The sequence below is a fragment of the Suncus etruscus genome, chromosome 5 (genome assembly GCF_024139225.1).
Source record: "Suncus etruscus isolate mSunEtr1 chromosome 5, mSunEtr1.pri.cur, whole genome shotgun sequence".
Classification (NCBI taxonomy): Eukaryota; Metazoa; Chordata; class Mammalia; order Eulipotyphla; family Soricidae; genus Suncus; species Suncus etruscus.
The window spans coordinates 63962567-63978535 of record NC_064852.1 but is presented as its reverse complement, the minus strand read 5'-3'; the positions used below and the strand labels follow the sequence as shown (position 1 = coordinate 63978535).

The following is a 15969-nucleotide window of genomic DNA, read 5'->3' as shown; positions in this document are numbered from 1 at the left end:
TAGTGCCCCCATGCATATAACATATATTGATAGTATTATATGCATATAGTTTATATATTCATAATATCCATCTTGTATTGTGACCTTGATACTGCCCTACAAAGCTCATTTCTAATCATTTACTGCCTCAGTCCCAACCATTATTTCAACCCATTTACCCATGTAAGTGCAACTCATGACATGAAGCTCACCACATAGAGTGATGAGTGCAGTTAGAGCAACAACTACACTGAAAACTATCATAACAATGTGAATGAGTGAGGGAAATAGAAAGCCTGTCTCGAGTACAGGTGTGGATGGGGTGGGGAGGAAGAATATCCGAGAAATTGGTGGTGGTAATCTTATACTGGTGAAGGGGGGTGTTCTTTATATAACTGTAATCATACAACTACAATCATATTTGTAATCATGGTGTTTAAATAAAGATAAAAATGTGAAAAAAAAAGAAATTAAAAATATTCTATGTTATAGAACAGTGGTGGGAAATCTTCTTTTTCAACTGAGCCAAATCTCGCCAAAACCATGATTGAGACTTATTTTGAGAGACACAAAGGGCGTGCACTGACAGAGGCTAGGAGCAGAGTCCTGACTCCTGGAGCGGCCACCCGGCACACAGAAAAGCCGCATGTGGCTCGCGAGCCACGGCTTGCCGACCACTGTTATAGAACATTTGAAGCATATAAGTGAATACAAACACATACACAAAGTGTATCAAGTTTTTGGTGCTTTGATAATTAGAATCTACATGCTCAGCTAAGAAAAGTTTTGTCAAAATATCTGCTGTGAGCTATAAAATTTTTTTATCGAGGGCCCGGAGAGATAGCACAGCGGCGTTTGCCTTGCAAGCAGCCGATCCAGGACCAAAGGTGGTTGGTTCGAATTCCGGTGTCTCATATGGTCCCCCGTGCCTGCCAGGAGCTATTTCTGAACAGACAGCCAGGAGTAACCCCTCAGCATCGCCGGGTGTGGCCCCAAAACAAAACAAAACAAAACAAACAAAAAAAAACAACAAAAATTTTTTTATCTAAAGAAATAATCATACAACATTAGAGGAAAAAAGGGTGATACAAGGGAGAAGTGGGAGGAGAGTGTAAGTGTGCTTTGAAAGTATTTTGAAAAATAGCAAAATTATTCAGTTTAGTGAGATATCATTACAAATAAGTGACTCAATAAGTCAGGGAGATCTTACATTAGATGTTAGTTAGGTCTCTTATTATCAAATACATTTTCAAATATGTCAGATATATAATTGGTAAGCATTGTATGCATTTTCTATCTCATTGGCATTATAGTCACGCACAGACAAAGGGTTTAAATCCCAGCTTTATGGGCCCGGAGAGATACCACAGCGGCATTTGCCTTGCAAGCAGCCGATGCAGGACCAAAGGTGGTTGGGTTCGAATCCCGGTGTCCCATATGGTCCCCCGTGCCTGCCAGGATTTATTTCTGAGCAGATAGCCAGGAGTAACCTCTGAGCAACGCCGGGTGTGGCCCAAAAACCAAAAAAAAAAGTCAAGCAAAAATCGGGGGTTGTCTTATACGCCGAGTATATCCCGAATACTGCCACAAAACGAATTTTCCAACTCGATCCTGCACCAATCACTGAAAGGCTGCTCGGACCGCCTCTCTAACTCAGCCAATCCAAGCAGGCTTTTAATGGGCCCGGAGAGATAGCAAGCGGCATTTGCCTTGCAAGCAGCCGATGCAGGACCAAAGGTGGTTGGTTTGAATCCCGGTGTCCCATATGGTCCCCCATGCCTGCCAGGATTTATTTCTGAGCAGACAGCCAGGAGTAACCTCTGAGCAACACCGGGTATAGCCCAAAAACCAAAAAAAAAAAAAAAAAAAAAAAAAAAAAGTCAAGCGAAAATCGGGGGTTGTCTTATACACAGAGCATATCCCGAATATTGCCACAAAACAAATTTTCCAACTCGATCCTGCACCAATCACTGCAAGGCTGCTCAGACCACTTCTCTAACTCAGCCAATCCAAGCATGCTTTTTATGCATGCAAATTAGACAATGTTTTGGACCCAAATCTACACTGTAAATGGCCTGCTCAGATTGGTCAGAGTCAGAGAGAAAGTCTATTACAGTATAACCTTTGAACCTTTGCTTGTTGTGATTGGCTCACTGTGGTACATAGAGTTGCAGCACAGGAACATTCTGTCTGATATAGCGAATATAGGCTAAACCTATGTTTTAACTGCAAAATTAGGGGGTCGTCTTATACGTTGGCAAATACGGTAAGTCTACTCTAGCCATCTTTTACCATATGTCCATGAAAAAATATTAGTAAGCAGGACTTCATTAAAATAAAAAAATTCTGGGGCCGGGAAGGTGGCGCTAGAGGTAAGGTGTCTGCCTTGCAAGCGCTAGCATAGGACGGACCTCGGTTCAATCCCCCGGTGTCCCATATGGTCCCCCCAGGCCAGGGGCGATTTCTGAGCGCATAGCCAGGAGTAACCCCTGAGCGTCAAACGGGTGTGGCCCAAAAACCGAAAAAAAAAAAAAATTAGGGGCTGGGCGGTGGCGCTAGAGGTAAGGTGCCTGCCTTGCCTGCGCTAGCCTAGGACGGACCGCGGTTCGATCCCCCGGCGTCCCATATGGTCCCCCAAGCCAGGAGCGACTTCTGAGCGCATAACCAGGAGTAACCCCTGAGCGTCACCGGGTGTGGCCCAAAAACCAAAAAAAAAAAAAATTCTGTCAAAGATAATATCAAAGGAACTAAAAGATAAACCACAAATTAGGAAGGAACATTTTTCTTTTTTCAGGCCACACCCAGCTGCATTCAGGACTTACTCCTGAATCTGTGCTCAAAGATTACTCCTGGTGACATGGGGGATTATATAAGGTGCCATGTATCGAACCCAGGTCAGTTACACACAAGGCAAGTGCCTACTCACTGTACTGTACAAAGAATTCAAAGCCAACAATAACAGCCAACCAGTAAAAAATGGACCAAAGATAAAGCTAGAAGAAAAATACAGGAAAAGACATACATCTATATCATGTCATACAAGAAATGCAAATTAAAAGAAAAATATAGGGGCTAGAAAGAATGCACAGTGGTAGGGCGTTTGCCTTGCATGCGACCGACCCGGGAGGGACCCAGTTCGATTCCCAGCATCCCATATGCACCCCCCTCAAGCCTGCCAGGGTCGATTTCTGAATACAGAGTCAGGAGAAACCCCTGAGCACCGCTGGGTATGGCCCAACAACCATAAATAAATAATGCTTAAGAGAAGAAAAAACAAAAATATAAACTATGAAAGAGTAACATACTAACAAAATGCCCAAAATCTAGAAGAGCATCAAATGTATTAGCATGTACAGTAAGAACTCATTTAGTTCTACAAGAATAAAAAATGAAACTGACATACAAAAAAGGTGTGGTAGTTCCTTCTAAAATTTAACATATGTACCACACCATCCAACAACTGAATTCTTAGAATTTCCTCAAAGGAACCAATAATTTATATCCACAAATCTGCATATGAATTTTAATAATTGCTATAGTCATACTTGACAAAATTTGGAAGCAATCAAAATGTACTTTTAAATAAACAGTGATATATGCTAACAATATAGTATTATTTAGCTATACAAAGAACATATGTAAAGTCTCCCATTTCCCTCCCCTTTCCCTTAGATATTACAATAGATTTCATCAAGTCTACAGTTGGATTTGTTGTTCCTTGTCACTTCATTTCCATTAGTAATTTATTTTCTATTAAAGAGTGAAACAATCTGATACGTGTCTATTTTTGGTGTATGTGGCTTTTGTGGACTACATCCAGTGAGTACTCCTGACTCTGCACTCAAGAATTATTCCTGGTGGGCTCAGGGAACCATATGAGATATAGGGAATCCAACCCAACCATGTTGGCTGTGAGCAAGGTAAACACTACCATCTCTCCTGAGCATCAAGCTAAAGTAGTCCTTGAGCACAGTTGAGAGTAGCTCCCAATAACTCACCACCCCCAAAAAGGAAGAAAATGGGAAAAGAACTATACACACACACACAGAAAAAAATATAAAGATTTTGGGCCCGGAGAGATAGCACAGCGGTGTTTGCCTTGCAATCAGCCGATCCAGGACCTAAGGTGGTTGGTTCGAATCCCGGTGTCCCATATGGTCCCCCGTGCCTGCCAGGAGCTATTTCTGAGCAGACAACCAGGAGTAACCCCTGAGCACTGCCGGGTGTGGCCCAAAAAACAAAAAAACAAAAAAAAAAAAAAAAAAAGAAAGATTTTTATTTCCACCAATATTGTGTCAGAGTTCTCTTTTTTCCAAATCTTTAATAATATATCTTTTTTTATTTAGGCCATTCTCATGAAATCCAATAGATAAAGTGTCTTTGATTTACATGGGGGGGAGTGGTTTAAGTCACACCTGGAAATGATCAAGGGCTACTCCTGACTCTCCACTCACGAATTACTTTTAGTGGGCTCAGGGGACTATATGGGATGCCAGGGATCGAACCTGGGTAGGCCATGCGCAAGGCAAGTGCCCTATTCACTGTACTATCTCTCCAGCCTGATTTACATTCTTCATGAGTAGACTATGTCAATGTTCTTTGTTTCTAATCAGAACTCTGGACTTTTGTCCATTTTTTAACTTAGTTGCTTGTTTTATAAATATATGCTGTTTGTATATTTTAGGTAAATTTTTTTTCACATATGATGTGCAAATATCTTTCCTAATTGCTAGGATATCCTTTTGTTTTGTGATTTCTTTTTTTTTTCTCATGATAATTTCTTTTGCTAAGTAAAAATGCTTATTACTAAGATTATTTCTGACTGTGCTCAGTGATCACTCAATGTAGATTGAGATGTAATGCTAGAGATTAAACATGAGTCAGCCGTGTGTCAAAGCTTTATAGACTGTCCTGTATTATATCTCCAGACTCCTAAAAGAAGTTTTTAACTTGAAAGTCTCATTTGTTTATAGTTTCTTTTGTTTCCATTGCCACTGGAGCTGAGTCTCTGAATATATTGCTGATGATGAGGTCTTGGGTGTTTCATCCATTTCTATTAAAAACATTTTTACTGGGCCAGATTAATAGCACAGCAGTAGGGCGTTTGCCTTGCACGTGACTGACCCAGGACCTACAGTGGTTTGATTTCCGGCATCCCATATGGTCCGACAAACCTGCCAAGAGTGATTTCTGAGCACAGAGCCAGGAGTCACCCACCAAGTGTAATTCCCCCCCCCCACAAAAACCCAAAAATCCCAAAACTACATTTTTTATGGTTTTAATTCTAATAACGAATTATTTAATCCATTTAAAAATTAATTTTCATATATAGCCTTAAATAGTAAAAAGGTACTATTTAAAGCCAAATCTTATTTTTAATTTGCCAGCCACACCTGGATATGTTCAGGGGTCACACCTGGTGGTGCCAAGGATAGAATCAGGGTCAGCCACAGGCAGGCAGGCAGCCAGGCAGGCAAGCAAGCACAATAATCCCTCTACTTTCTGGCCCAGTGATATACAACTTTTAAATAGTTTTAGGTTAGAGGTCTAATGCCTTAACTTTTCTTCTTTTCTTGCTAAATTGTTTGGGTTATCTGGGTCTTTTATGTTCCCATACAACAGGGGTCTCAAACTCAATTTACCTGGGGGCCACAGGAGGCAAAGTCGGGGTGAGGTAGGGCCACATAAGGAATTTCACAAAAAAAAAAAGGTCCTCAAACGTCATTATTAACAGTTTTAATTATTTCTTCTGAACATGAATAGAACATTAAGTGAAGATCATGAACAGTTCTTCTGAACATGGCATCTTTTGGCTTTAGAGAAGAAGCAGTTGAGACCCTCAGTATGGCTTGAAGATGATCATCATTAAGTCTAGACCTGTACTTTGACTTATTGAAGTTCAATGTGGAGAATAACTTTTCACACAAATATGTGCTCCCAAAAAGGCACATGGTGCGCTTGAACATTCGGGAAAGCTCAGGGAAGCTGGGGGGGCAATTCTCTCAAAAACTGCCCATGCATGTCTGCTTTTCCACTAATCTCCCTGAACTTGGCTTTGAGATCAGAGTTGCATTGTAGGTCAATGAGCTCCATTTGAAGCACAGGAGGGGCATCTTGCACATCAAAGGAAAAGGGGTCCACAAAAAATTTGGAAAGTGGCTCTGTGCTTTTTGAAGTCTGCAAATCTGTGATCAAATTCCTTCTCTAGCTTAAAAATAGCATCAACATATTTCTCACCACTGAATGGTATGCCTGCATCCACAAGTTCCTTGCATGCTGGGAAATGGCAAAGGTTTATCTGAGAGAGCTGGGATTTCCATAACACAAGTTTTATGGAGAATGCTCTCATGTTGTCATAGGCAGCACTGATAAATTGCCCCCGGCCTTGTAACATCTTGTTTAGTACATTCAGCTTATGTGTGATGTCAACAAGAAAAGCTAAGTCCATGAGCCATTTGTGATGACTCAACTAAGAAACAGCATTCCCATCCTTCTCCATGAAGGCTTTCATTTCTTCTCCCAACTCAAAAAATCTTTTCGGGACATTTCCCCTGCTGAGCCAACGTACCTCGGTGAAATAGAGCACATTTCCATATTCTGACTCCATTCCTCTAAAAAAAGTACGGAACCTCCTATGCTTTAAGCCCCTGGATCTGATTTGGTTGATGCATTTCACGACAACAGACATCACATTGTCACATGGCAGGCATTTACTGCAAAGGGCCTGCTGATGGATAATGCAGTGAAGAGCAATGGTCTTCTCTATACCCTCCTCTTCCAGTTTTTTTTTTTTTGAACAAGTGCCACCAGTCCATTTTTCCTCACTGTCATCGATGGCGCTCCATCGGTTATTATTCCAACAAACGTCTTCCATGGCAAACCTGCATTCTCAATGGCATCACACAGATGCCAAAATATCATTATCTCTGGCCATGCATTGGAATTATTGTGAGCAGCTCCTCTGTCAATTCAAAATTGCAATCAACAACACGGACATAAATTGTGAGCTGTGCAGTGTCTGTTATATCTGTGTCCTTGTCAAGAGCAACTGAGTATGCATCAAAACATTTGGCTTTCTCACACAGTTGATGATGTCACTTGACATGTCAGAAATGCGCTCTGCCATAGTGTTGGCAGAAAAGCTGATTTTGCTAAACTGACTTTTCTGTACAGACAATACTTGCAGCCTGTAACATGCATTTTTTTTTTAACAAACTCTCCTTCTGTGAATCGTTTCCCTGCCTTAGCAATCATCTCACTAACCACGTAACTAGCTTCGACTGATGCAACATTCTCTTTGGTTACTTTCTTGAAGAAATCTTGTTGCCTCATTAGACATGCTTTAAGACTGGCAACCCACTTGGCTCTCTCATTTCCTTGATAGTTTGCACATTCCTCAGCATGCTTAGTTGAATAATGGCGTTTCAAGTTTTATTCCTTGTGCACTGCAACTTTCTCTGAGCAAATAAGACATGTGAGGATGCCCCTGAGCTTAACAAAGAAATACTGCGTCTCCCACTTTTCCTGAAATTGTCTGTGCTCGTCATCAGTCTTTCTCTTCATTGAAGGCTTTGATGAAGTCATGATGAAGGTATGACAAAATCTACTTCTGTAATAAACTTCTCTCCCTTAGGCCTCCGATAATGCAAGGGACAGCGGGCAGGAGCAGCGGAAATGATGTCTGAGCTAGGCGCAAAGTATTCGTGATTATTTGCTTACCGAATATTCGCAATAAAAAAAAATCGCAGAGCTCTGAATGTATCACCCTGGACAAAGCAGAAGTCTTCCACACACAAAAAAACAAACAAACAAAAAAAAAAAAAAAAAAGAAAAAAGAAAAAACACCACCGGGAGAGTAATGATCCTGAGCAAAGCCTAGAACTGATCCCATGACAGTATACTCCAAGGACGGAGAATCCCCGTAGCTCATAGGGCAAGTGAATTCCGTTTCGAATGACCCCAATATTTACTGTGCCAGGGCAGAGGGAAAAAACAAAAATACAAAAAGCACAAAACCTTGGAAATTTATATATATATATATATATATATATATACATTACCTTCATTTATTATTGTTATTATTAATTTTATTTACCTAGCTATTTTGGTCGATTTCTCGGTTCGGATGTGATTACTGAAATTGTTGTCCCCAATTATTCTTTTTGTGTGTGTGTGTGTGTGTGTTTCTATTTTTTTTTTATTTTTTTTTATTTATTTTTATTTTTTATTTTTTTTCCTTTCTTTTCTTTCGTTATGTGCTACACCATGTCTCTTATTTCAAGACCACGGCGAGTTGTTTTTTTTTTTTTTTTGTTCATATGTTTGTTTGTTTTTGTTTGTATTTTTTTTATCAGTTTTTTGTGGTGCTTATCGATATAACTGGAGTCCTCACTGGATATTTGACACTTCTTTTGGTACTGATGGGGTGTTTCACCTTCTTTTTCTCCTACATTATCCAAATCGATGAGGAGAACCTCTAGAAGGATTCTGCCCATTTTTGGGATATTAGACTCTCACCCCAGTTTACTCATTTTCTCCTTTTCAGGCAAAACCACCTAACTTGAACTGCTAGCCCTGCCCCCACTTAGAGGGGGAAATAAGGGAGGCACCAAGACCAAACTGATGCAAGACTACTAAGTAGTAGGTCAGATACAGAGGGGATCACATATTCTAGCCACCCTGGGGGTGAGGGAAGAAGAAATGGGAGGTAGGACAAAAACGGAGGTGTAGGGAGGACAATTTAGGGATGGGAATCCCCCCTGATTTTATGTAAATATGTACCTAGAATATTATTGTCAACATTATGTAAGCCACTATGATCAAAATAAAAATTTAAAAAAAAAAATCGCATTAGTAAGAAAAAAATCGCAAAAAAATCGCAATAAACATTTGCATACCCCGAACGGAACTGCTCAGGGTATGCGAATGTTCAATGCGATTTTTTTTTTACTAATGTGATTTTTATTGCGATTATTCGGTAAGCTAATAATCACGAATACTGCGATATTTGAAGGCCGGCCGCGGGCCACAAAATGTTGAACGGAGGGCCGCAAACGGCCCATGGGCCGCGAGTTTGAACCCCTGCCATACAAAATCACTAAACATCTTTTTGCAATGAGGAAATGTCATCCTTTAAAACTTATCTTACAAAATATAATCAATCAATGAAGTCTGCCTCTGGGCTGAAATGGTGCCTTGCAGGGAGCCAACCTGGCACCTTGAGGAGTAATTAATTACTGAGTGCAGTAAAAAGTAAACCCTGGGCACTACTGTGTGTGACAAACAAACAAACAAACAAACAAACAAAACATTTCCCTGTGAAATTTCATCCTTCTTTTAATTCCAAAGCAATTTGTCAAAAACTCTTGGAAAATTCTTTGAGAACCAGGGAAAGAGCTCAGTAGTCAAAAAGCATGCCTTGCATGCCCAACTTTGAATCTAATCACAGCATGGAACTTCCTACAAGCCACCATGGGTAGCATTGGAGACTTCAGTATTGTATTCCTAAAATACTAAACAATATTTAGTTTTCTTTTATAAGCTTTGCAGAGGTTTTATTGGGGGGGGGGGCCACAGCCGTTTGATGCTCAGGGGTTATTCCTGGCTATGCGCTCAGAAATCACCCCTGGCTTGGGGGGAGATCATATGGAACGCCAGGGGATCGCACCGAGATCTGTCCTAGGCTAGCGCTTGCAAGGCAGATATCTTACCTCTAGTGCCACCTCTCCAACTCCTGCAGAGGTATTTTGATACATTTCAAGAAAGTGAGGCAAACCTTAAGTTGCACTACAGCATTATTATAGTTAAACAGACACTTTCTTTAATACAAATGATCATATGTGATAATATAATAAAAATATTGATGATATAAGATCTTACCATGGAAAGGTATTCATTCGTACCCTGTTCTTATAAATCAGAATTCCTCCTGACATCACTCCAATCATAATTTCATTGTTACTCTGATCCTTCAAAAAAGAAAATAACAAATTTAAAACAATGCGCTTTATTTGTTATAAGGTCTAGTGTTAAACAATGCAACACTGAAAATTAATTACATAATACTTAAAAGCATACATAGTCTTAGTTACCTCATAAAAAGAATATATTGCAAATTAAATAAATCTCTATTATTAATATTAATAAATCTCACTATTATTAAGATAAGCCTAAAACAAAATTATTTCAGGATTCCCATAGTTTTTAATTGTGACTGACTTTGGTATAAGAATCAAAGACCTGGGCCCGGAGAGATAGCACAGCGGCATTTGCCTTGCAAACAGCCGACCCAGGAACTAAGGTGGTTTGGTTTGAATCCCGGTGTCCCATATGGTCCCCTGTGCCTGCCAGGAGCTATTTCTGAGCAGAGAGCCAGGAGTAATCCCTGAGCACTGCTGGGTGTGCCCCACACCAAAAAAAAAAGAACCAAAGACATTCTTGTCCTGTAGTGATTACTTAGTATCTATCCATTTATTTCTAAAATATTAACATCCAATCAATTGTATAAAATAAATTACAAAAATAAAATAGAAGTTTGGGTTTCAGTGAAAGGCAATCTGGTAATAAAATAGTATTTCAAATAATCCTTTTAAGGTTTAAAAAAATGTGAGCACAATTACAAAGTGGAAAAAGTAGGTAAGTTGGAAAGACCGAAGAAAAGAAATCTGAGTTCTGCTTTAATGAATGCATTTTCATTGCATTAGCAACTAAGCATGAATAATTAAACTATACTACTAAATTGACAGAATTAAGGACTTTCATCAAATGCTATTACCTCCTGCCATAAATAAGACTTTGTTTTCTTAGAATACACTCTTCAAAAGAAAATTTCAATAATTTCTTATTAAATTTACCTATTAGGACATGACCAGCCAGACCCACTGAAGCAGCAACCGTGACCTACAGATTTATACTATAGGACCTACGCATTGAACACGTTCAAGCAAACTAACATGCCCTTGTTCTTTTATTCTCTCTTCTCATTACTTCGTTTTTTTTATTGTTGTTCTTTGTTTTGTTTTTTCTCTCTTCTTGTCTCCCTCTTCTTCTACCTTCTCCACCTTATTATAATCAATTCAATCCATGTCAAATAAAAACCACACGGTTACCTCCTCTATAAGAAAGGAGAACTGATATATAGAGTGCTGCAAAGACCTCACTAACACAATGTTTAGTACTCGAGACACGAAACCTATACGTATCCAAAAGGTGATCTATTAGTTTCTTTACCTTTCATGTACTATACTTACCTATCTTTCTGTACTCAGCGTATTTCTTGCTCTTCCCACCTCTTTTCATTAATATATACCTAAGCTAACTTCTATGTCTATATGTGGGCAGGAGCACACAGAGATAGGAATTCTCCATGAGAGACAAACCTAAATTATAAACAACCCATACCTATATAGCCCCTCCCATGTACTATCCCCTCTCTCCCCTTCAGAAATTTGACTATCCCTTCACCCCTCAATCCCATCCCCGATATCCCACCATATTAAAACTCTTCACCCTCAGTTCTTAATTCATTAGGCATCAAGGCCAACCTCCTACCCCAACGAACCAGTACCCAGCACCAAAGTGAAGACATCCACTCAAATCCACACCTTGTTCCCAGCAAGAAAATACAACTCCAACTGACTCATGCAGTGTCGCCCTCCTAACCAACTCTCCCTAATGTGGACTGTGGCTTGATACTGAACCTAGTTCCAAAAGAATCTCCACTGCAAGAACTCTACCAAACACCTCCCTGCCACAAATCTTTTGTCAATCTCAGGAAGGCCAGGGGTGTGATGAAAAGGCGCCCTGGAGCCCATACCCCACAAGGAAATCTCAAAAGACAATGGGGAAGCCTATACTTTCATCATCCGTATAAGACCTATATAACACTACCTCTTAACCTGTTTTTCCCAAAATGTAAAGTAATCTCCTGCATCACTTTGTTCCTTTTTCTCTTTTTTGTTTTTGTCTTTTGTTTTGTTTTTGCTTTTTTTGGGTCACACCTGGCAGCGTTTGGGGGTTGCCCCTGGCAGGAACAGGATGCTGGGATTCAAGCCACCGCCCTTCTGCATGAAGGGCAGATGCCTTACCTCCATGCTATCTCTCCGGCCCCACTTTATTCCTTTAATTACTTCTTTTATTTAAATATTTTTTAAAAAATCTTTTTTCTTTAGATATATGTGAGGATATATATTTTTAGTTTTTGTCGTGTTTGTTTTCTTCTCTCTCCACCCCCAAATCCACCAGCAATATAATGTAGCACCACTTCTTCCTGCAAAGGCATATTAAAAAAAGGGGAAAGTTTACGTATAAAAACAAGTTCTTATTTACTAGGGATAAGAACTCATACTTTTTTATAACACAGGGGCATCTCCCACCTTGAACATATGTCATGTGGAACCAACTTAGACCCCAGGAAATTAGGCACCAACTGTCCAGCCTTGACTCCTGGATCCCAAAAATAGAAATGACATAGTTCTCCACAACAGCTCCAGGAACCAAATTCCCATGGGGCATCCATAATGCTGCTCTAACACCAACATGTGCCAGTTCTAAAATGATATCCTGACAACGAGGAAATGGGAACGACTTAATCTAAGAGCAAGTTGTTCCTCTTCACCAGCCAACGAAAAGACAAAATCAGAAGACATGTCACCCTTTGATCTGTGCAAAAGCCAAGATCGCTATCTACAGATGATTGGTTGTTACAACCATGACTGGACAGTATGCATCCCCGGACCAACAAAACAGCAACAACAAAAAAGCTCTAGACTAGGTTTTGGTCTATGATCTGTTCAACAAACAAGATCTCCAATTCCAGAGGTCTGACTGAGACAATCACAACTGAACAGGTCTTCTGGAAACATAATGGAAGACTCTATCCTAGGCTCCATCCTAGAAGCAGCATAATGACCAAGACCACCAACTACAGAAGAAACTGTAGTTTCAACACTGAAGAAACAGAACTGCAAGAACCACAAAGAAAGACTTCATCATAAGCTCCATTCCTTGAGCTGTACAGACACCAAGATCTCTAGATACAGAGGTCCAATTTTTTTTTTTTTTTTGGTTTTTGGGCCACACCCGGAGGTGCTCAGGGGTTACTCCTGGCTGTCTGCTCAGAAATAGCTCCTGGCAGGCACGGGGGACCATATGGGACACCGGGATTCGAACCAACCACCTTTGGTCCGATTCGAACCAACCACCTTTGGTCCTGGATCGGCTGCTTGCAAGGCAAACACCGCTGTGCTATCTCTCCGGGCCCACAGAGGTCCAATTTTACCATCCATGACGAAGCAGAAGTCTTCCATATACCACAAAAGAACCGAGGGGAGAGTAAATGATCATACAAGGAGTCTATAGTTAATCCCATGACAGTATACTTCAAGGGTGGAGAAACCCTGTATCTCCTAGGCCACGGGAATTCCCTCTATAATGTCCCCAAAAGTTACTGTGCCTATGCAGGGGGGGGGAGCACAAAATAATTCTTTTATCCACTTATATACTTATTTATTGATTTTTTTGACTTCTTTATTTTGGTGTAGATATTGAAGTTGATGTCCCCAATTTTATTTTATTTTCTCTCTTTTTTGCACTCCAGCATGATTTGATTTCAGGACCGAGATTATTGTGCAGTGCTTGTCTTTATTGCTGTAGTGCTCACTGGATATTTTATTTGATATTTCTTTTTGTATTATTGCAGTGTTTCAATTACCTTTCTCCTGTCCTCTCTCAAACTGAGGTTGAAAGCCTCTAGGACTCCACCCATTTTCAGCTTATTTGATTTTTTTACCCCAATCTATTGCTTTTCTTTCCTTCAAACAAAACCACATAACTCGAACTATCTAGCTCCGCCTCTCAAATAGAGAAGGAAACAAGGGAGGGTACCAGGGCCAAACAGATATATGATCACTAGTAGTAAGCTAGACACAGAGGGGACCACTTACTTTAGCAGCCTGGGGGTGAGGGTGGGAGGATATGGGTTGCAGGAAGGGAATGGGGGTGGAGGGAGGACAAATTTGGTGATGGGAATTCCCCTGATTCAATGATAATATGTACCTAAAATACTACTGTGAAAGATATGTAAGCCAATATGGTCAAAATAAAAATTAAGAAAAATTTACCTTTTAGGATAAGATAATGTTTACAGTAAAATATTATATAAAACTATAGACCTAACTATATATAAAAGAGAAATTTATATGAGATGGTAGAAACAGAAGTAAAATACACAGATAAAAATTAAAAGACAATGGATAAAAGGAAAACAGGACCTCAAATGTTCTTACCAATCCCATAATCCTTACTTATTTTGATCAAAATATAGGACACCTAAGTGTGTGTAGCCAGAGGACAGAATGAGAGTGGCTTCCAGATAAAATGAATAATCCCATTCTGAAATTTTTAAACTATAGACAAAATTTACCTAGCAATAAATTCCCATATTCTTTCCCCAAAGCAATTCAAGATAAAGGCAAGTAAAATGAAATTAACTATAAATATCAAAGAAGATTAATTTCAAGGATCACAAAGCATGTAAGAATCAGTATCATTAAAAAGATAAACAAGGGGCTAGTGAAGTGGCGCTAGAGGTAAGGTGTCTGCCTTGCAAGCACTAGCCAAGGAAGGACCGAGGTTCGATCCCCTGGCATCCCATATGGTCCTCCCAAGCCAGGGGCAATTTCTGAGCGCTTAGCCAGGAGTAACCCCTGAGCATCAAAGGATGTGGCCGAAAACAAACAAACAACAAAAAGCAAAACAAAACAAAAGATAAACAAAACTCAAATATAATTAAACTGCTGTACTAATAAAAATGTTTGTTTTTAAAGATTTATGTATACCTAAGAACAAAAGTTCTTAAATTTTAGCTATCTAAACTAATGTGACATCTCTCAAAGAGTTGCCAGGGTGGGCAAGATTTCAAGATAAAACAAGTAGGGGCTGGAGTGGTGGTGCAAGGCGTAAAGCATCTTGTCTTGCACACGCTAGCCTAGGACCCACCCCTGGGTGTCTCAGATGGTCCCCCAAGCCAAGAGCGATTTCTGAGTGCATAGCCAGGAGTAACCCCTGAGCGTCACCGGGTGTGGCCCAAAACCCAAAAATAAACCCCAAAACCCAAAACAAGTATATCTATCTGATATGCTATTAATTTCAACATGCAGAAAAATGCATATTTTCTTCCTTAAAAATAGTTTGTATTTTTCTTATCACTCATGTATTAAGTAACAATTTATATTTTTTCTTTCACTAGAACCTAAGTAGCAAAAAATAGAATTTCTGCTTTGTTTACTAAGGATTCTTAGGAATAAAAGAATGTTTTGTGCTCATTTATCAAATAGATACTTACCAGTTAGAGGACTATGTCTTAACTATTTAGTGTGACATTGCAAGGCCTTTTAAAAAATAAAAACATTCTCCTTTAATATCCTCCTTATAATTAATTTTTAAAAACTGCTTTTTGTCAGGCCAATTCCATTATGTATTGGTATACCCATTATTCTAGATTTTGCCAATGCTTTTATTATTTTTATTACTTTTATTATTTTATTACTCCTTGATGACTCAAAGCAAATCACAACATAAAGATTTTTTAGTGAAAGTTTCATTAATCCACATCTGTAAATTTCTCTCATACGTATTTAATCTGTCTCAAAACAGCGATCTAAAATATCAACATATATTTTTTTAAAAACATGTGTTTTATGCCACTGTGCTTAGAAGATACATGCTTTTAGAAACTACACTGAGGCAGAGTGATATCACAGTGGGAAAAGCACTTACAAGCCACCAAATCAGGAGCAAAGTACCCCAGATGGTTCACCTAGCCATGGATATGATATGATTGATATGAGTGCAATTGCTGGGTAAGAAAAGTACCGCAAAAATGGTTCCCCTAGCCATGACAGGAGTGATCTCTGAGTACAACTGCTGGGTACAGTGCATGCACATGTATGTACATGCATGCGCGCACACACACACTGCTGTATATGACCC

General features: G+C 39.6%; 1 protein-coding gene across 1 annotated transcript in view; it reads right to left on the bottom strand.

The window, feature by feature from the left end:
• Positions 1–15969, bottom strand: part of PTPN4 (protein tyrosine phosphatase non-receptor type 4) — a 210422-nt gene that overhangs the window by 75275 nt on the left and 119178 nt on the right. The window contains exon 10 of the mRNA XM_049773139.1: positions 9859–9947. Within this exon, the coding sequence (XP_049629096.1) occupies positions 9859–9947 (89 nt within the window). The remainder of the gene's footprint in view (positions 1–9858; positions 9948–15969) is intronic.